At 40.1% G+C, this 22,908-nt stretch overlaps 1 protein-coding gene across 1 annotated transcript in view; it reads left to right on the top strand.

The window, feature by feature from the left end:
* The window catches only part of BRINP3 (BMP/retinoic acid inducible neural specific 3), a 154,113-nt gene that overhangs the window by 124,777 nt on the left and 6,428 nt on the right, over positions 1-22,908 (top strand). Inside the window, exon 7 of the mRNA XM_018083851.2 lies at positions 4,682-4,904. Within this exon, the coding sequence (XP_017939340.1) occupies positions 4,682-4,904 (223 nt within the window). The remainder of the gene's footprint in view (positions 1-4,681; positions 4,905-22,908) is intronic.

Here is a 22,908-nt window from a genome sequence, read left to right as displayed (position 1 = left end):
CCTTCCCCGTGGGTAAATAAACTGCTGGAGTTACTGGAGACACTTCCAAAGTGCTTCTCAAGGAGAGCTTTTGGTCTGAATATTCTTCTTGGTCCTGGCTGTTGCTGCTTTTCCTTATGCAGTCCTGTCTGTTTGCTTTGGCTTGGAATGAATTGTGCCAAAGGAAGGCCGGAGCAGCTTTGGAGACATCACTTGGTCATTTGCAAGTGATTCTCATCAGGAGAGTGGGAAAAGATGAAATGCTCTGGAGAACGTGAATCCACCTCAGCTGAGTTTGAAACTGTACAAAGCACAGTCATTTTACCAAAACATCATCTTTGTTCAACAAAGTATCACACCCTCCCTTGTTAAAGTCGATTTTTGTCCATTGGCCTTAATCCTCCTGTGACACTTTGTTAGAGACAAAGCAAAACAGTTTTTCCATGAGGTGTTACAGCCCTTCTAGACTGTGGGGGCAGAATTTTACACCTTTAGAGCAAGTGGAAGAACTCCATTAAAACCAGAGGATTTATGCACAAATGACAGATGTACAGATTTTTAAGGGAGAAAAATGTTTGGTTTAAGCATCATTTAGAGAAATTACAAAGCAGCCCATTACAATTGCTGTCCAATGGTGGATTTTGACAGCACAATATGATGTGAAAAGTGGTTTTCTCCTAGAGACATACTTTTACTGAACTTTGCTAAATGGAAGAACCCACTAAAGTCCAAATTCTTATAAATTTTAGAAAATACATAGACTATATAAGCCTGTTGTGAATAGTATGTTTCAGTCAACAAGGGATTCTTAAACTTTTTCAGTTATTGTCCAAATTTTGGAATATTCTTTTAAAAAAAATAAAATTAATTTTGGGAAGGTGATGTAATCCACTATCAGACAGGGTTATATATTTACTGAAAACTATGTTGTAATTCCCAATGTTAAAGATTTTGTCTCCATAAGATTAAACTATTTCACTTTAGGCAAAAAGGCTCATCAGAATATGACATTAAATTAAACAGCAGAATAAAACTTGATGGAATGTCACCTTCCCAGAAACTGTCATTTCTGGAGACTGAGAGAAGGTGGCTGACATTTCTCTCAGTTTACTCTGCAGTGAAACAATTTCTTTCCTAACATATCAAGCAAATGCAGATTATTTTCAAACTGTGTTTTGCTTTACGTTCTCCTAAATCACATCTAGATTTTCCCCTCCTTTTTTTTTTTTTCACATGTGCACATATGTCATCATTAATTTCAGCCAGAATAGGAGCCAACAGGAAAAAAAAAAAAAAGAAGAAAAAAAATAGACATTTGGTAGCCTGGAAAAGTTCTACAAACCACCCAACCTCAGCTGGAACAAAACTAGAAGTGTGCGTGGTCTTGCAGGTGGGATAGTCCTTGGGGTAAAATACCAGGGGTATGCAAAATATTCCCTGCAGAGAAATCAGGAGATTCTCTTGGTTCTCTTCCAACACAGAGCAGGCACCTTTTTTTCCATGTAGTAGAGCACTATCAACCCCCTTGATGAGGCTTCCTGTGTTTTTGTGGCCTTTGCCAGCTCCATGTGCAGAATATTAATCACTGCATTGAGCACTGAGCCTGCTCTGGTACCAAATAACAGTGAGTTACATCCCTGCAGCTCTGGGTATTTATCACAGCCTAAATATGTCTGATACCCTTCTGATTTTAGCAGCACTCTTTGGTCCCATTATGATATTTCTTATTTATTCTTTCCCCCTGAACTATGGGATGCCATTTCAAACTCCAGACGTTGTTCATACGAGGAAGATTTCATACCTGGCAGAAAGAGGGGCGTGAAAAACAGACACAAACAGTCAGAAAATGCACTTGTTTGACCAGCCATTTTTACCTTGTTTGCAATCAGTTAAGAATATATAAAATTGACAACGAAAGAGCAGGTGCAGGAATCAGATTGCTCCTGGTATCAGGTGTCAGGGTGGGATTCTTGAGTGTCCTGTGCAGGGCCAGGAGTGGCACTCAGTTATCCCTGTGGGTCCCTTCAGCTCAGGGTGTTCCATGATTTTGTGTTTTAGAAGTATCCCTTCCTACGGCCCCCAGGATTGTAATACTGGCTGTTAATCCTCAGGAATGGCTGGCACAGTGTGTTGATTAGAGTGTAATAGTTTAATCATCTCTCAGTGTTAGGAGTTCATGTTGTAGTTTCACAGATCATGAAATGTGTCTGTTTAAGATACGGGCACATTATCTTCCTTTTTTTTTTTTTTTGCATGCAGCAGGCACTCTGTAACAGTGCTCCTTTTATCTCTGCCTCTCCTTTACCTGCACTACAGAGCTCATTAACAAGATCAGAGAGGGCACAAGGGTAGCCAAAGATGATGTTTATTACAGGGAGAAAAAGAAACATTTTCTTATTGGCAGTGCTGTTGCAGTGCAAGTGGAAGAGTGTAAACCCTCCTTATCGCTCCTGAACACTGCACCCGATGAGTTGTTGGCTGTAGAGCTCAGTGCAGGGGACAGCAAAGTGACAGTGTTCCTTAAATAAGTGATTACAGCAACATGAGAGCTGAAAAGGCATCTTCTGAGCCTGTTGTCTCTTCAGGGAGCTGGGTTTGTTTGGGCTTCGTGGAGCTCATTTTAAGTAGATAGCCCAGTGTCTCAGAGGGGCAGAAGGGAAATGAGAAGTTAGTGATTAAAACAGGTAGTCAGGAGAGTGGCTTTGGGACCTAATCCTCCCAAGGTGTCAGAGCACATATATATACACACCCCTACTCCTCTCAGTTTAGTAGAACCTGTCTGATTTTTACAAACTGCAGATCTGTACTTAACCAAAGGACATACTTTGTGTCTGTTCAGTTAACTTTATTTGCTATTATTTTTTTTTTTTTTTAAATACCAGTTTTTAAAAATTATTAAATCTTTAACCTTGGAAGGCTTTACCAAGGCAACGTGACTGTGGTTGCTTCAGACAAGCCAGATATAACCCTCTCTCATATCTTCTGTGCAAACCCTGAGGGCAATTGAGGACTGGAAGGGGAGTGGGAGGAGACAGAGACTGGTCAGGTTGATTGGGGCTCTAAACAGCCTGATCTAATGGAAGGTGTCTCTGCTTATGACCCTAAAGGTCCCTTCTAACCCAAACTATTCTATAATTCTGTGAAAGGCATGATTGTCACCCGGGAAGGAGAAAACAGGCAACCAGTTTTCCCAAAACTGTACTAAGATTCACAGAGATACTTGTCTGGTAATGTAGATTTTCCAAGTGTTAAGTTGCCAGGAACAGATATTCTTGTTGGACCAAGAAGGATTAAAACCAATTTAGACAAAATTAAGGAACGGAAAAAGCAAAAGTGGGACTGTTCTGTTCCATCCGTGCCCCGTGTCCCTCAGGACGTGGTCAAGGGCCTTTACAGCTTATTTACAAAAGATGTTTCTTCTCCACCACTAAAAAAAAAGGAAGTATTTTTGCCTGCTTTGTGTAAACATGTTAAAAAAGCTGAAGTAAAACCAAAAGACTTATGAGCAATGATGGTAAGGGAGTGTTCTTTGATGTGAGCAGACGTTTTCCCCACTCAACCCTCTCCCACGAGCATCCTAAAATTGCAGCAATGTTAAATATTATGATTATTTTAGTTTTAAGAGGGAGGCTACTTCAGGCACTTGGATCACTTTTTGTCACAGTCTGCTGAAGTGCAGACTACCCAAAAGGAGCATCTGGCAGGGTGAAAGCCAAGCTGTGGGATGAGTGACTTTGCTGCAGGAACAAGCTGAAAGAAAAAAATGGATTGTGAAGGGTGGGAGGAGAGCAGGAGGCAGGAGGGAAATGGGCTAATCCATGGAAACAAGGAGGAAAAGGGATAAACGTGCATTCGAGTGTGCTACTTGTTCTCAGATTTCCCCCCCGGTAATTAGAGCCCTTTTAATGAACATTTATTTGGGTTCAGAAGTTATAAATCAACTTGCAAATTATCCTACTTATGAAAACAGACTCACTGATTAATAAACTTCTGTTAATAAGGTTCTCTCTACGTGTCTTATGTGAACTGAACTACCAGAACAAATCATAAAGCAGAGCAGGTTCCCAGTACCAGTGACCTTGCGACTGAAGAGCTCCTTTTCACCACTTTGGAGTCAAAAAGAAGTTATGGGGACATTCTTGAAGTGTCATAAAATTCTGAAGTATCATAAAATCCTTTGAAAGGCTCCATTTTAATTGTAAATGCTTTTGAAAGTCTGATTTAATGGCTTGTCTCAGGTGAAATAACATGTATATAAGAGAAATGGCCTGTAAAATCACATTTATTTGCATTTCCTAAGTATTGGAATACACTTCTTTTAAAACAGTTTCTGATCTTCAAATAAGTCAATATACATCAATCATTAAATGGGCATTTACTTTCAGATCCTAGATTTGAAGGTAAGAATCTCTATTTCTTACTTCATCTTCATATTGTCCAGGTTTAGAAATAAGTGCTTGTATTTGCTTTAATATCAGGTTAAAATGATATCAGGTTAAAAATGACATGAATATTAGATATTGGAATGGCTTCATTCTAATATCACCAACAAAAGTGCAGTCACCCTTCAGCTTCGAAAAAGTTAAAATTTCAGAAGATCAGATTTATAAAAATTAGCTCAGGAAAAACCAAAGCAGACATTAATTTCCGCTGCAAGAATAACCACGACACGTCATTAAAGGCCATTAATTGTTTCTTTCAGATGAATTCAAGTTGTTCATGAAGAGGCTGCCCATGAACTACTTCCTGAACACCTCCGCTGTCATGCACTTGTGGACGATGGATTCCAACTTCCAGCGGCGCTACGAGCAGCTGGAGAGCAGCATGAGGCAGCTGTTCCTCAAGGCCCAGAGGACGGTGCACAAGCTCTTTGGCCTCAGCAAGAGGTGCCACAAGCAGCCCCTGATCCGCATGCCAAGGCAGAGGTAAGGGAGCCCCTGGAATGCTGAGGGATCCCGGCTGCTCTCTTGACCCCGAAATCTCCTCAGGGCGCGGATGCGGGAGTGGCGCGGGCACAACGGGCAGTCCTTGTGGTTGTGGGGAGTCCCACCTTTCAGTATCCCTCTGTGTTTGCCTAAATATGATGGCAAGGTCAGGATAAATCCTCATTTGTTTGTGGCTGTGCTCAGAAAGCACCTGAGTGCACACATTCATCCCGCTTGGTCCCCCTGTTTTCCAGAGCCATGTTTTCGGTGGCACTGGGCCAGATGTGCCGGTGCCAAACACTCTCACAGTGAACACTGAGCACCTCTCCTGGAGTGAGCAGGGCTATTTTGGGACCTCTGTGGGTCGTTATCCAGCGTGCACTGCACACAATTGATTTCTTGTCTCGTTTGTCAGATATGAATTAGGTTCCAAAGGATGCCTAAGGAAAGAGAAGTGTTTCACTCCTTCCTAGAAACAGAGCTCCTGAAAGGCAGCCAGTCAGATCTGCATTAGCATAAAGTGGGGAGAGGTGATTGCTGGTGGAAAATGGCTTTGTTGAAATTAGTGGAGTGACACTGTAGGAAATGTGGAATGAATGAGCTTTTAAGGACATTGTTCTTCTGAGCACAGGCATCATGGGATAGTCCAGTAACTCCTGCATTTAGCACGTGTCTCCATTGATTTTAAAGAAACCTAGTTTAGGTTCAGTGTTCCAGAACTGCCAGAGCTACTTTACACTCCCCTGCTTTCAGCTCTTCATCTATTGCAAGCTCAGGCTCCATCAATTCCTCTTTGCCTGCTGGTGGCCCTTCCCCTTCTTTCAAGAGACAGTTGTTGTGCTTTGTGCTTGAAACAAAAAAAATGTGTTTTTCACTTGTAGGGTCATTTCATAATTAGAAAACATTCTGCTCAGAAGGGTTGTGCAATCACTGCAGTGCTTCAGTATCCTCTCCTGTGTGTCTTGGGCACAGCCTGGATGAGCATCCTGCCAAAGAGATGATTCACCAGCGACGACTTCAGCAGGAACCCAGAGCTTTTTAAAGCACAAGAAACAACCCAGCCTCAGTATTTTTTTTTCCCCACCAAAATTTAATATACTATATTAAAAATAAGTTTAAATAATCAGGTCTTCCAAGACAACCTCTGCAGGGTTGTGAGGCAACCTTTGGTTGCCATCAATAAAGCAGTGACTTTGACTGTTTTACAGGGAATTGCACCAAACTTTCATCCCAGTTAAATTTTGCAAGGCATCTCTAGCTTAGGAATGCCAGCATTTTTTAGTTAATTGTGTCTCTTTTTAGAGATTTTCCTAATTTTTTTCTAGTCAGCACAGAGGGAGATTGGTTGTATGATGGAATGATGATCAGCAGATGACTCAAAATCAGTGCTAAAGGCAGGCTTGGGAATATGTAGCCAGTGGGATGTGTTTACTAAAAGGGAGCATGTTCAAAGTTGGATTCCATCTGCCTATCTGGGAAAATTGCCTTCTGACATCCAGGCTTTTATGGCTTTAAACTGAGAAGCAAGGGGAAAAGGTCAAAAGAAACTGGTTTCATGTCCAAACCTGGTTAAAAAACCACTCTGATAGACCAAGATAAAAGAGTGGCTAAAGGATTATCAGTGGTGAAAAGACTGAGAGGGAGGAGAAAGGAAACACAGGTATTGACAGAAGAGTTTTCAGATACTGCTCATGATGAGAATACATCTAACCCAAATAAAGTCCTGAATTTTTTGATACCTGTCCACAGGTAAGCAGGCAAATGAATAGCAGGTGATGCAGTGGAGAATGAATCCCTGAGTCATGCCATGGAGAAACATGAGCCATCCCTCAGGCTGTAAAATCAGGCATCTTGGCAGGCAGCAAGTGTGAGAAGAGAACCAAATCTCAGAACTCATTTTTTTTTCCTTTGTGTTTAAGGGAAGATAGAAATAAAAGCAAAAAAAACCCCAGCTTCATGATCTTTAAGATTCCTTCCAGCCCAAACCAGTCTATGATTCCGTGTGCCACGGGTAGTTTGGGCTTCAAAGAAACAAGAAGGGGGAACTGGAACAGAAGGTTTTCTAAACAACTCCTTCAGATTAGTGTTTGGGCTCTGCTAGTGATAGTTAAGGGTGAATTTTATTATGGAAAGGGAAATTAGGCTGAGCTAATGAAGGTATAAATACTATTTTAAATTGCATTTTTTAGGCACTTGTCTTTTCAGATGCAGATTAAACAGGCAATGCTTCAGTTTTCAATAAAGGTCATGGTGCTGGCAGTGAGTAAAAAACAACTCTGCTGATGTTGACTTTTACACTGTATTTCACTAGTCAATAAAAGACATGTACAGAGGACTTTTAAAGGAATCTGTCAAAAGTGAGAGTTGATTTTTCTCTCTCATGAAACTGGGAGGTATGTCCTAAAAGTTTAATGTAATTCATGAAAACTGTCTCTGAGCCTTGAGTTTTAGTGGGGTTTATCTGTGTAGTCTGCCAGAAATCTTTTGGTCATGCTTGGAGGAACACACAGTCAAGGTTATCATTAATTACTGAAAGTACTCTTCTCTTTTCTCTGGCCACAAAACTTTTTAACTGAACATAAACCAAATTGTTGGCCTGATTGTTTTTAAATGAGACTTAATTAATGAGTTAGACAGAAATTCTTGTAACTTATTTCATGATTCCTGAGTTCCAGGCCACTTAATAATCATGAGACTAAATTGCATTAATATTTTTATTTCCCAATCCCGAAACCAGAATAGCATTGAATCCTCTCCTAATGTCATTGTTCATAGCAAAAAAGACTCAATTAACTTGCAAGCAAAGAAACTCCATTCCCGTGTCTCATTTTTGAAACAGTTCATGTCCTTCAGCTGGAATAAAGTATAAATAGTTTTCTTTCAGTTTCTACTCGTGATCAGAGCAATTTACTGCAGCAGTTTTGTGTACAGTGGGGTTGGGAGCAGGATTAGTATTTTTGTTTTATTCTGTTAATTGCAAATCTTTTCAAGTTCCAGATGTTCTGCCCAGCTTTTAAACTTGCTTCCATTAACATGTTCTTTTTCCTGAAAGTCAAATCACACCAAGATCCATCAAAAGTCCACAGATTTCCATTATAAACCATTATGGCACTGCTGAATGTAACTCTTAAAATTCACCTGAATTAATGAATCCTTTTCTGTAATCAGTGCAGTATTTAGTGGTTGTCTGAGCTCAATGAAAAGCACCAACTGAAAATTCAAAGCCAACAAGGAGCAGGGAATTTGCTGTGCAGGTAATCCCTTCCCATCTCGTGCAGAGGGATGGAATGATCAAACGTTCCCTTTTGAGTGATAAAGAGAAAAACAAGATTAAAAAAAAAACAAAACCACAACAAAATAAACTTGTTCTGCAGGGTAATAGTGCCAGGATGAACTGCTACCTCCATGAATTTGAGGCTCTGCTGCTTCCAAAGGCTGGAGTGCTTGCATATTTAGGGGGGCTTGCATATTTAACGGGGGGGTTTACATATTCATGGTATTAAAATCGGGGGGTTTCACAAGGGTGACATGAGGGGAGAACTGAGGTTAAGACATCTTGGGGTCTTAGGAATTACCTTATGGGAAAACCCCTACTTTATCTTGGGGGATTTTACAGGGGGGTTAGGTGTTGGGTCCACGGGATGCCAGGGATACAGAGTATACACGTGCAAAGGGGGGAACACAATGGGTTTTATGCAGAAGTCTACTGAGATCAGGATGTAGATTCTCTGGCTGGGGCAGGGCATGTGATAACATCATGTAAGGAGTCTTTTTACATCCTGTTGAAGGAGAGCCCACAGAGATGAGATCCGTGAAAAGGGGTTTTTCCATCTTCTGTTCCCCATGGCCTTCTGCAGAGACCATTCAAATTTCTTTCTGCAGATATCGTATTTTGGAACTCAACAGGGAACAATTCTTAATCTTGGGAAGGAGTTTGCACGTGGTGTCTGTTGTCAAGTGCTCCTGCCCTGAGAAAAGGACTATCCTGGTCCTTAAGTTAGTCCAAGCTCTCCCTTCCAGCAGCATCTTTCTCAAGGGAGGTCAGAAGGTGATGTTCTGTTACAGGCTTTGCTGCCTGTGAAGGGAAAGCCTCCTCACAGCTTGGGCTGAGCACTGGGACTCCACCAGCACTGCAGGGGCACATCTGGGAGTGTGTCCTGTCATCATCACCTGCAGGTCGAACCTTTTCGTTTCTCAGAGACAAAATAAGTGAAGGGAATGAGGAAATATCATTGAACTCCATAGGGATGTCAGCACAGGTCACACGTGGTGTCGTGTGGGAAAGGAGAATCTTCACTTTCCCCAATATTTTTTTGAGAAGGACAGCAATGATTTCCTCTGATTTGATTTAATAGTCAAACACTACTGAAAGACATTAAAGACTGGGGGAAGCTTTATTTTCTTCCTTCAGAAGTGCCAGTCTAGCACTTGATTTCACTCTTTTTGGTGTCATTTCAGTGGGTTCCTTGACTAATGTCATCCCTTTGAGTGGGTGCACTCAGTCCAGTACATTGCTCTGTGTAGGAACCTTATCTGTATGCAGTTTAAATCACTTCATAATGAAAAAGCATCTCCTGAGGCCAAATTTAATCAGCACAAACTGTGATTTAATAAAGACATAAACAAAAATATTAAAAGGAGAAACATAATGTAAATCCAACAATAGGTCAGTGCAAAAAAATTTGCATCTTCCTTGCATAATAAGAGTGAAAACCTGCTGCAACAAACTGCAAATGAAGGTTATGAGCATCTTAAGTAAATAAGAATTTCCATCTTAAAAGACCAAGGTATGACACGTGCACACAAAAGCATGAAGTCTTGAATAGACTGTTGGTATTCGAATTTTTGAAAAGTCTGGATGCTCAATATTACCATCTAATTTACAGTGAAGGGGGTGGTTCTACCAATAGTCCAGCCAGATATTTAGAGGATCTTATTCTGGTAACAGAAGCTGACATAAATACAGACAAAATTCCTTAATAATTTTAAAAAAATAAATTATTTTAATATATAAAAAACTCTCTTTCTGAAAGAAAAGTCATTCTTGGCAGCCTTATGTTTGAAGCCTGTCCTTGTCTCCACAAAGGTTATTTTTTTTAAGGAACATACTCTGAAGCTAATGCAGACTTAGGAGGAGTTCATCACTAGAGGCAATGAGCAGCCCCATCAAACAGAAGAGCTCCAGAAAGAATTCTGCTTTTTAAAACCAGATTTTTATTTTGGAATTTCCCACAGAATGCACCACAGGCAACTATGACAGGAGGAAGAGCCAGGAATTTACATTTTCTCATTTTTTCTCTTCATTCTGAATTTCACAGAGCAAAAATTTCACGTGCCCTAGAAGGGCAACAGGGCCTGAATACTCTAAAAACACGTCAGAGAAGGGACTTGTATCTTAGTGTTCCCTTCAGTCCAGGTGCAGAAAAACATTTAGAATGGATGACTTTTTTACAGCATCTGTAACACAGTCCAGAAGAATGTTGAGGCCTTGAAACCTGTTTCCTTCGGAATGTTTCAGAACAAAATACATAAAAAATAAAAAGGATAGTGCAGATTAATCCCATTCCCTCAGGATGTAACCCAGGATTAGTTCCTTGCATCCCAGAGCTGGTTATCAGCTTTGCTGATTTGTAGATTGCTTTGCTGTGAGTGTAATTGATTCACAGGCACAAAATTAGGAAGGAATAAAACCTTCCACCAGGGTTCAAGATGTGAAAATTTCACAGTGCATCACACAGAGAGTTTTCTTCTCAAAGCACATTTGTGGCATTGGATGTAAGAGAAAAAAAAAAAATCTAATTATCCATCACTTAACAGGCTGCTGGAATGAGAGTGAGCAGTGAGTCTGGATGAAAATTGTTATGGAAAGGGGGTGTAAGGCAGCAAAAGCTCCTCTGGTGTAGAGGATGCTTCTGAACAAGAGGTGCTGAAAAACCAATATTTTGCCTGGTTTTTGAACATCTTTTAATAAAGTACAAAGGGCCATTGAGATGTTTCTAAACAAAAATCGTTCTGGGAAAGAACAGAGAAATAATAATAACAGATTGTGTTATTATAGTATATTTAATAATAATTATTGTTAATGCTCCAATTAAGAAACTTCATTTGGGAGTTAAAAATGGATTTCCAAGTTTCAGTGTAAAGGATTGCCCCTGGCTTGGATCTGCCACCCCAGGTGCACATCTGAAAGTCGTGTGCCACGGAAGAGGGAGGTGATAAGATGAAAGTGTGTGTGACATAAATGAAGGTCAGTTTGGCAGTGGTTGCTTTACTGACACGAATAATAAGTCAGCATCTGTTCTCGGAGGAAATCAAATGATCTGCTTTGAGGTGATACCTTTAATTGGATTGGGGATTAGAGTTATTTAAAACTAACGTGACACACATAAAAAATATGATCCAGAGCCCTGCAAATAACAGGGTTGATAACAGTGAGAAGAGGAGATAAACTCTTGTGGGTGTGGGTGTTTTCACACGTGGTTTAGGAGCTGTGTGTACACGGGGCAGCTGCTCTTGGCCTCTGTCCTTGTAGGAAATTTCTCTCAAGGAGATTTGGTTTCCTGGTGTTGCAGCACTTTACTATGCACTCAGAGAGGCTGGTCTTGACCACCTGCTACACGTGAAAATGTTTCCAGCCTCCCCACCATGTCACTTTTGATGTTTCTGATGAATAGCAACGTTAGAATGAAGTAATTTCAGCACATCAGAAAGTACTGTGAAATGAGGAGACACTTTATATTAATGTCACAGGGCAGGAGCATTTCTGCTCCCGTGCTCTGGAAACACCATCTGTGCAATATGTGGAATTAAGTCACATTTCCACACCCATGTTTTGCCCTTTTAAACTATAAAACACTTACCAGTGCAACTGTCCCCTGAGAGCAGTGCTGCAGCAATTGTGGTTTACATTTTGTCCCAGGATGTTCAAAAGAGAAAATCATCTCGGTAGGAATCATCTGACAGGAAAGAAGTTCTACAGGTGTAGTCTGATCTGATGTGGTATTGATTCAATACTGCAGGGTGCTGTATTACACCTTGTTCCGAGGCTTGCAATACTAAAATCTCATTTCTGAACCTCCAAACACTAGTGCAGTGGCAAACAGTCTATCCTGTGAAAGGACAAAACATTGGCACAGCAGATGGGACTCGCCTTGCCCATGCATTTCATGTCACTGCTGGATATTTGGGCTGTACTACTACTGTAACTAATTCACTACCCCTGCAAATTGCCTCTGTTCCTTCCACAACAGGAGGTTGTTTCCAACCCAAATGTCTAAACTGTCTTTTTTTTTTTTTTTCCCCAGACAAATTTTGTACTGGAGTCTGAAAATTTGAAGAAAATTAAACAGGAGGAGCTTAAAATAATATTTTATTTTGTAGATATGTGGCATTACAAAAAAAAAAAAAAAAAAAAGAAAAGCCTGGGTTAAGAAAAAGCTGCCACAGAATTTCAGCTCTAAAGTATTCAGCACATTTAATCCCCAGTGTAGATCCATAGTACTGAAGGTCTTGCTTTTAGCCTTTGCTGTGACCAAAGTGCTGCAAAGGACTTTCCCTCAGGCCAAATTTAAAGATATCTTAATCACCTATCCACATGAATCATTTGCAGAGCCAGCACCAGAGCCAGCACTGCGGTGACTCACAAGGCTTGGAAGTCTACGCTTTAAAATAATTACTTGACACGTGGACAGATCCTGGCACACATTTCTGGGCTTGGCAGCTTCTGTTTGCTCCTGGCCTGATGACCATCTGTCTGTGCAGTGCTGGCATGTGACAGGATGGCCATGAGCCCCTCCAGACAGCACCACCTTGGAGCTTTGTGACCACGGACACCACAAAAGCAGCTAGGGGTCAGGCAAGGACACCACAGGGACATCCTGGATCTTGGAGCACCCTGGGCTTCAAGGCTGTTACCACATCCAGAAAGCTGGGGTGTCTCCCAGGTTCCACCAGCATATTTGAACAGACAGATTAGAAAATGTACCACAAGGGCACATCTTTGCTCGTCTCTGAGTTATTAAATAAGACATGTGTGAACTCAGAAAGGATGGGCTTTGTCTCCAGCATCAGGAATCCTCTGTGGAGTCCCCCCAGTCCCTCAGCCTGTGCCCAGCAAGAGCCTGACTGTATCCCATCCCTCTTGCTCTCTTTCTTCCCTTGTGTTCCTTCAGAGTGAGAGTGTCTGTGCAGCTCCTGTCCCAGGAATTGCTGTGACAGGAACGCTTCTCTGGGCTGTGCTGTTCCAAGGAAAACCCTGTCCCCTCTGTGGGATCCATGAAGGTTGGACTGTAGGACACCTTCCACTAGCCCAGGTTGCTCCAAGCCCCTTCCAACACAACTATAAACAACAGATATTTTTTTGTAGCTGAAAAGATATTCCAACTGTTTAATAAGAAACAGATTCTCAGATCTTAATCTGGGTCATTTCTCTGTGGCAGTTGGACTTGGTGATCAGAGAGGTCTCTTCTAACCTTTGCAGTTCTCTTATTCTTTGAATACTAGAGTTAGAAAACTTTCAAGAGTAGGTTCTGCTGTCCTTCTTTGGGTGGATTGAGTTGCTTGTACCTGCAACAGGATCAGTTCCTTTCAGACTAAGCAAACAAGAGAGTAGAAAATCTGTGTGACACAAGTTGTCCCTTAGAAATGTTAATTGTCAGTGCAGTCATTAACTGTGTTGGGTGTTTGTAGTATCTAAAAACTCATTGTCATATTGATGTGTAAACTTTGATCATATGTTTATATGGTCCTGGAAAGGAAAAAAAAAACATAAATCCTTGGGATGTTCCATAAATTGTTATTGTAGCAAATTCCCTCCAGATATTTCTCAAGGTTTTTATTCTTTTGGAGAAGTGCCATAAATATACCACAGACAATGAACATAAAGCACCATGTTATCAGTAACATCCTTTATAAAAATTAAATTTTCAAGTATTTTTGTAGGCAGAAAACAGGAAAGCTTCAGGCTGAGAGAATGCAAATGAAGTTTTATTGAACCAACAAGTGAAGATCAGGACCTTAAAGCAACATTTGAAATGAAAACAAGATTGCCTTGCTATCAAGCTTCCTTCCCCCACATTCACATCCTGACCAGGATTTTTGAATTAAAGAGTTATGTCCATATTCTACAACTGCACAGCCAACAATGACAAGGAGAAAATCAATGTCTAAGACATCAGAGTGCCTTTGCTTCAACCCACACCTCGCTGAGGGAATGGCAAGAAGGGTTTTTTCACAGGAAGGAGTCAGAATTCACAGGAAGGAATCAGAGAAATCCCATCCTGGGATCCCATGGGATCTACCCCGTGTGGCTGACTCAGAATTCATCACCTGTTTACCCCTTTTTTGGGCTCTGAGACACATTATTGAGATACAATCAATAGAATAGTTTAAAATGGACATCCCCAGATCATTAAAAAACCCCTTAAGCAGCAGATGATAGAGCACAGCTGCAGAAGGAATTAATTCCAATTAATTTGTAAGGAATTTATCCTGGTCAGAATATTATCAGGGTTCTAGAAACCCATCTCTGAAACGATAGATGATGATAAGTATAAAATAAAGGACTTATATATTGCAAGGAGCAGAAGTAATAAAATTTGTTGGCACTCCAGACAAAAGGTGACACTTGCTAATTTTCTAATATAGTTATATTTTATTACCTTTAATGACTGACTTCTCTCAACTGTCAAGATATTAAAGTAAGAAGATGAATCAAACAAAAAAAAAACCTTCTCTGAAGTCCACCCAGAATCACCTTCTCTTTGCTTACTTTGCAATAAAAAATTATTTGTTTAAAACTCAAGAAATCACAAATGTAATTACAATCTCTACTGAAAGGAAAGCTTTTTGCCCCATTGTGAAGCTGCTACCATATGCACCCTAAAATTTATTTTCTCCAGGTTTTTGTTATAAAACAAAACCGAAGTTTCTACTTCAGTTCTTTTTATTTTCCTCTCTGGCTTTTTGGGCATTCAGATTCTTAGATAACTAGTTCCTGTCCTACCCATAGGACAGGAATAACTTCAACATACCTTCAAACCTCTCCTGTTACATAAAAGTACAGCCAACATCAGGATTTGTAGCATTAATTAAAATTAATATACACAAAAATATACACAAAAATATACACAAAAATATACACAAAAATATACACCAAAAAGTGTGTTTTCAAAAAAGAAATTTGGAATGAAATTAACTTTTTGAAATGCATTTCCCTCTAAAAAGCAATTGGGAATCTCTCTCCACATTGCATAAACTCTGTTCATTATATTTCCAAAGACTCCCCTTCCTTATTTCAGACAATGATATTTTCAATAGAATCTATTCTATTCTCAGGATTCTATTAATTAATTAATCTATTCTAAACTCAGGATTTTTATCTTAAACATTTATTAGTTTGTAGTGGGTTTGTTTTTTTTTTTTTAATCTTCTGAATTAAAGAAACTGCTCCCTGTTAGTTGAGAGGAAATCCTAACCAGCTCTTTAAGTGACTATAAAAGAACCCAGAGGCGCCCTGCCCTTGAAATTGTGCCTCTATTGTTCCACGGATTTTTGAACAAAGCTGCCTTAATTTTTTTAAAAACCCGGGCCTGGTAAGTGATGATTTCTGTGATGTGAACTGCATCTGGGCTTCCAAGCCTTGCTGCAACTTTGGGTTGGATTGACTTCAAAGACAAAAATAGACCCTCTGTCCGTGAAAGGCGGAATTTCTCTGTGCTGAACAGAGGTTAGTGTCCTGACACTGAGGAGGGGAGCTTTGTAAAGAGGGTTTCTGCAGGAGGCACCTGTGAATCTTGGCAAGTGATGACTCCAGAGCCTGTTCCTTTTTGGGGTTTTTTTGTGGTTTTATTTATTTTTTTTTTCCTGAATAGCAGGCAGTCATCTGGTTATAGAGCTCTATAGACAAATTCAGCTGAATGGTGCCATGCAATTGTGAAATCCATGACACTGCAAGTCTCATAGTCTATGGGATCACAGATCTCACACAAGCTTTCAAATCTAATTTGCGGAAAAAACCCTCTTTTAATCTATTTCACCTTTGAAGTTTGCAAGAGCATTCACCACATCCTTGATACCCTGTGTGTGATGGTGATAGTGAAATGGAACTGTTATTCTATGGCTGTGAAATTCACAATGTTTTTATTTAATTCCCACTTTAAACGTCTACCCCTCGTAGTAAACATAACTAGAAATTCCTTGCAATGTTTGCAGATCATCAGCCCTAATCATAGGTATAAAAAATTAAAACTCTGCAGACACAAAATCATATTCACGTGTTTACTGAAATTTAAGGAGAGCATTTGCAGCACTCTCTCTCCAACAAAACTGTACAATTTTCCTTTAAAATTGTCAAGGAAAAACTTCTTGAGCACAAAAGTTAAAATTCACAGAAGTTTACCTCTTAAAAAAAAAAAAACAACAAAAAAACCCCCCAAAAGGAAATTATTTCCTAAATCCATCCCCACGAATTTTATAAAACTGCCCTGGTGTGGTTTCTGCTTTTACACTTGAATAAGCTTTGTTTTAGCAGGTACATTGCAGATTGATCCCTCTGAGTCAGAGAACTTCCCATACTTTGGAAGAAAAGGCTGTGTTTTGGAATTCCAGAATGGTTTGGGTTGGAAGGGACCTTCAAGCCCATCCAGTGCCACCCCCTGCCATGGGCAGGGACACCTTCCACCAGCCCAGGTTGCTCCAAGCCCCGTCCAACCTGGCCTTGGACACTTCCAGGGATCCAGGGGCAGCCACAGCTTCATTTCTTTATTGGCAATATCAGTCTAGCACGGATTCATTCTTTTAAACCGCAGATAATCCAGTCTTTTCTGCCCACATTGGTGTAGGTTTACCACGTACTGTTATTTGTGCTCAGTACCCTCCATGGGAAAGTACAGATCCTAAATCAGTTCAGATGATCTGTAATGAAACAAAATAATTGACCTATGTGTGGTGTTGTTTTTGGTTTTGTTTTGTTTTTTTTTTTTCTATGGTTAACACTTTCTGTTCAGGTCTGGAAGCTGGCACACTGCTCGGGTTTCATTTGCTTGCCCAGATTTCCAGGCTGTTCTGTGTGTGTTGTTGACATCAGAAGGTGCTGAATTAACATCTCCACTGGAGGAAGGGAGAAGATTGAGTGCTTAATTTCTTGAGAAGATAGCTTTTAAAATGCAGTTAAGGTGTGCAACTGCCAGCACTGAGGCACCTGAATGGCAGCAACACTTTGCATACTTTTAAAGCTGTAAAGTAAAACTGAGTGTGATTAATGGCATGGCTTTGCACATAACAGCACAGCTGGGGATTATGTTATTTTATATTCATCTTCCAAACTCCCATAAAAGTAGATTATTGTAGCATAGCACTTGTGAATAGTTACATGATGACTGGAGTTCTCACAGAGGAAATACAGTGCAGAGGAACTCAGCCTTCCTCTGTGGAATTCACCCTTCAAGGGTGAATATAAACAGCTGGAAGGTTGTTTAGGGAACACTGGGGTCATCATAAAAGTATTGGAAGAGGTGTAAATATTTGGCTGAGCGTGGGAATGTGTGAACAGGGCATCTGCTGGACTTCTGTGGACTGTGGAGAGGTGAAGGTCCTGCCTGGGGTGGGGGTACCAGCATCACACTCTTCCCAGCTGGCCATGAGACACAAAGCCATGGTGAGAGTGTGCAGAAGGTGCCTCTGTGCTTTTAAGGAACATATCTGAGCCTGAAGACACGCCCAGGGTGTCTGTGGGACTGGATATCCACTGATATCATGGCATAAGAATAAGAGTCCTCCTTTAAAATGACTATTTAAATTAAAATGCCTTTCAGTAAAAAAAAAAATAAATCAATTTTTCCTTGATTCATAGTCTTTTTTTCAAAGATCCTGTTATTTGTGACCAGTTGAGTCACAGGAAGAGAAATTTCTCATCACTTAAGTTCTTTGCCATTCCTTTTTACTCTTATTTGTGAGACAGTATAAGGTTACCAATAATTAAATATTAATACTTTAATTTCATTTATTTATTTATTTATTAATTTAATATTAATACTTTAATTTCATTAATTTAATTTCCATAGCTAAAAGGATTCAGGCTGATTGTGTAGCAGCAATTGTATTGATCTACACAACAGCTCACTCTCAGCCTGGCAGGTATCAGACAGATACAAAGAATATTAACAACAAGCAATTTAAAAATGTCTAAATTTCCTTTACACAAAATTTATTGAGCAGGGCTTTAATTTTTTTTTAAAAAAACTTATTTTTAGTAAAAGAATAGTACTCATTAAATCTACATTTCTGGATGTTAAGGACCAAACCAGCCACAGTCATGGGCTCAGATATGACTTTCCTGTACTAATTTTTAATTTGTCATGGATATGTTACATACACTTTAAGTGAATGAATAAGAGAAAATGTTAAATGTATTTTAAACTGCCTATTTTTCTACGAAAAATCTCCTTTTTGCAGCTGTTTGTTTGTAAGCATATGGTATTGCACACCTTTCCCAGGGAATGAGAGTGTGCTTAACTAAAGCTAAACACTGAAAACTGCTGTTATTTTCCACATATTATTGCAGTGCCACTTCTGTGCTCCTAAATTTCTTAAAAGGATGGATCCTGCTTAAAGAGAAACTTAAGTTTAATAAGGAGTACTTGGCAGGTCAGAAGGAGATTGGTGATACATAGTTTTTCCTGACAACATGAAGGAATAGTGCAGATATACAAACCTTAACATTGGAATGATAAATAATGTAAATGCATATTAACAAATTGAGATCTACAGTTAAAACTATATGCTCTTATTCCTTATGCTTTAAAAAAATACATCACAATAATAGTTGAATTAGGGGTTTTTCAGGAACCTTTGTGATTTTTTAAGCAGTTTTTGCAGAAAAAAAAAATCAAGGAGGTGTAAGTTTGACAAGCAGTTATGTGGAGATTTAAGAGTAAAGGTAAAGAGCAAATGTGCCTTCACATGGGTGTGGAGTAATTGTGTCAGTGCTACAGCAAAATTCCTCTTGTCTCTACAAATTCTTGGATATTGAATGGAATGATCCATCAAAAACAGACACACAGTTAATAGGGAATGCAAAAGACCCCTTGAATAGAAAAACCCCAAGCTTTAAAAATCAACACATCTCAAAAAAAAAAACAACCCCAAACTGTAAGTCTGAAGAAATAGATGAAACTGGGAAACCAGCAAAGTCCCTCACAATGTAGATGATGTAGGAGCAGAATCTTAGTCATCTTCTTTAATATTTGTAAATCAAACCATCAGGGGAGGCTTTGCCAAGTCAAAAATAGAAGAATCATTTTGCCTGTCTATAGTAAGTTCTCTAAAGTAACAAACACAAACAAATCCCTTCTATATACCTAGTGAGCTGGTGGAAAATTGCAAATTTAGTGGCAGATGGCAGGAAATGGAATTTGCTGTCTTATCAGGACAATAAAGCTGAAAATAGTTGGGGTAAACTTGTTACAAAGAAAAAAAAAAGTTGCAAAAGAAAATAGGACGGATCCTCTAGTTCACATTTATAGATTCTATTAAGGACAATCTGTTTTTAATTGGAGAGGGCTCCCTGAGCCTGAAAATGTAGTGTCTGAAAGAGCATTTGCAAATTATTGTCATGCTGAACACGAGTGCTGCTCATGCACTAAATTAGATTCACTGCTCAGAGACTCCACAGCTCTGGTAGCAAAGGAGGAGAATCATGAGCAGTGTCTGGAACAGCATCTCCACAAATCACTCACCTTGCAGTGGAGCTGCTGGTTTGTCCAGCTGAGCTCAGTCACTGCTGCTCGAGGGCTCCAAAAACTCCCCCCACAGGTGACTGACCTGCCCAACGTGGCTCAGCACGGGCTGGAAGGGCCTGAAATCCTCTCTCAGGTGGAGTGAGACATGAGGAATTCATGAACCATTCTCAGTGCCAGTGAACTGGCTGCAGGGAAAGAGGGATGAATAAAAGATGACTCCCAGTACGTGCAACAATACAGGGACAGCCCAGTTTTAGGGGCCACCCCAAATGTTTGCGCTTCTAAACTTTGCACGATTTCTCCTCTCTTTGGTTTTGTTGTTGCTGTTTCAAAGTTGGTATTTGATGAGGAAAGGGAAGGGGAGGAAAGATGCAGTGGTAGCTCTGAGTTCATTGTGATGTGACCTCGTATGACCCTGACAAGGAGCTTTGGGTCTCTGTCCTTGGCAGAGTGTCCTTGGGGGGCAGAAAGTCCCATCCATCAATCATTTCTGAGGAATAGCTCTGCTCAAGGAGGAAAAGAATTGTAGCTGTGTCCAATGTCTGGACCAGTCACTGACAAAAGAAAAAAAAAAGTCATCTTTTATCCATCTCCTTCTATGTGATGTGAGGGCAACAAGCTGCTTCCACTCCCCTCCCAAATAAGGAAGCTACTCCATAATTGCTCTGAGTCTAAAACTTGAACAGGTTATCTCTCAGCACAATATTTTCCTCAGTATTTGCCAAGTTTCCCTAGAAAAAGCTTGTAGACCATCTTTTATGCATCAGTAATAAATCTCCCAGTGACATTTAGAGGAAAACCTGGTCACTGTTCTGTACAAGGTGTTCATAATTAGCACTTTGTTTATAAAAGTTATTGTCGCTCTGTGCTCCGAAGGGATCATACATAAATAAAAAATAAAGAAATAAATATAAAACAAACAAACAAAGAGAAATGAAAATTAGCCAAGGAGAAAATAAAAATTTTCCAATACTAAAAAGAAGGTAATTTTCCTGCAGAGCAGGAGAGAGTTGAGAAAGGTTATTTTTCTTTTTTTGATGCAAAAATGCTTTTATGTTTTTGGTCATCTGTTCTTCACCTTGTGTCCATTTCATCTGAAGTCCAACACTGTTATTCTGCTACTAATTCCTAATCTGAAATTCCCTGATTCCAACTTGTGATTGCTTTAGCAAAGGACACGGGAATCAGCTCTCAGAATTCAACCACTCTCCTGCTTTGTGCCTTCTGTTCCTGCACATGAGAACTACCCTTGACTCCAGGATTACCTGAAGGAAAAGCACCTGGATTTGAGGGTGGGAGATTGTCTTGGCAGTGCAGGTGTTGCTTTTGGACTCCCTCTAATGGGTTTATGTTTTACGTGCTGAGCAGTATTACCTGAATACAAGCTGGCTAAAAGCCATAGTTGTGATTTTCATGGTTCACAATGTAAAAGGCAAAAAATATAAACAATGTTAAACAGTTCAAAGTGTGAAAGGTCTATAAAACAACCTCCTCAACACCCGTGCTCAGCTTCAGCAGAAAATTTGAAGTAGAAAGGATCCATGAAATTGCAGATCAGGAGGTAGGAAAGCAATGACCCCCTTGGCAAGGCAGTTCTCCAACAGCAACCCTGTCCTCCTCTCTTTATAAGAGTTATTTTTACCCTGATATCAGCTTCAACTAGAAGCTGGGAAATTCTTTTCTGTCCTCAACCTGCAGGATTTTGCAGGATGCACTGAGGATTATGCCGTGGCACTTCAGGTTTTCTTCCCCAGGCTCAATCATTTCATGCTGGGAGACAAAATGGTCCTTGAGTACCCAACAAACCTTTATTTCTGGAGCTGAGGGTACAGATATTTCATTTGGAGTTCAAGTACCCATATGTGGACAGGGGTGTCTATGCAGCAATTCAGTCCTGTGAGACAAAATAATAATTGAATATGTTCCCATAGAAACTGAAAACAGCCAGTGGAAACTGCTATAGAGTATTAAAAGAATTCAGTCAAGTTATATTTGAGTAAATAAGGAACACTGGCAATATACTACCGGTTACAGGACAGGTGGTGCTCTTAAAATTACTTTTAAAATTACATCCTAGAGCTGCAACTTCTGTGGTTTCTCCCAGGGTCACAGATTGGTATTAAGCAAGTGATTGATCATGAATGCTCTCAAGTTAAAGGGGTGTTTTCTACCAATGCCATAATTTTCTAGCAAGTCCACGGTGAGGTAAATTAAATAGATTAAGGGAGCAATAAGCATTCAAGCTGATAGTAATGTTTGACAGAACTATATTGCAATAAGCAGCAGTGATTGTAAAACTCCTGCCAGATATAAAACCAAAGTTAATTTGCTCTCCTTACATCCCAGACAGTTTGGGTTTTTGGGGGATGAGTGTTTGGTTGTTAAGAGTTAAGTTCAAAATTAAAGAGATGAGAAATATTTGGGCAGGGTCAGTTTAACTTTGTTGTAATGTCAATTCTGACTGTCTCAGCCTGGTGGGAAACACTGCATTAGGTGTGGATTTGGACTCCTCAACCCATTTGCCAGCAGAGATTGATTGTGGGGCAGAGGTGAAGCGACAGACCAGTTCCTTTTGCTGTCCCTCAGCAGCACCACCAGTGGCAGCAGCCAGGGAGGAGGGGAAAGGCTTTAATGCCTTGAATCCAAGTGCCATGGAAGGCAGGCTGAAAGAGAGCCCCCCAAAATCTGCCTGCCCCGTAAATGCTCCTTTAATAGAAATGCTAAGTCACCTCATCCATCAAAATCCATGTGAAAGATCCCTTCCAAGGCCATGGGTATGGATTGTGTGCTGGACAAACAGGAGGCATCACGGATGATATGTTTGCCTGAGGGCATGAGTGCTATTTTTGTGGCTATTTCTTGTTATTCAGTGCTGTTCACTGGGCACAGTAGGAAACCCTCTGCAGGACAGAGGGAATATTAAAGCTCCAGACTTGTATTTGAGCTGGTGGCTCTGCAGTTACCTCCTCCAGTCCTCCTCCTCTTCCTCCTCATCCCACAGCTCCAAAACCTCTGTGAGCACATCCTACAACCTATTTCTATTATTTCTATTTCTATTTCTATTTCTATTTCTATTTCTATTTCTATTTCTATTTCTATTTCTATTTCTATTTCTATTCCTGTTTCCATTTCTATTTCTATTTCTATATTTCTATTTCTGTTTCTGTTTCTATTTCTTTTGTCTGGTTTGCACTTAGATTGGAAACTCTTCAAGGCAAAGACTCTTGTGGCAGATTGGCTTTTTCCATAAGGATTGTGACTTCAGG

Source organism: Manacus vitellinus, unplaced genomic scaffold, assembly GCF_001715985.3.
Source record: "Manacus vitellinus isolate BGI_N305 unplaced genomic scaffold, ASM171598v3 scaffold_68_pilon, whole genome shotgun sequence".
Taxonomy (NCBI): domain Eukaryota; kingdom Metazoa; phylum Chordata; class Aves; order Passeriformes; family Pipridae; genus Manacus; species Manacus vitellinus.
Note: the sequence above shows the minus strand (reverse complement) of the source record. Positions and strands in the feature narration are given on the sequence as shown.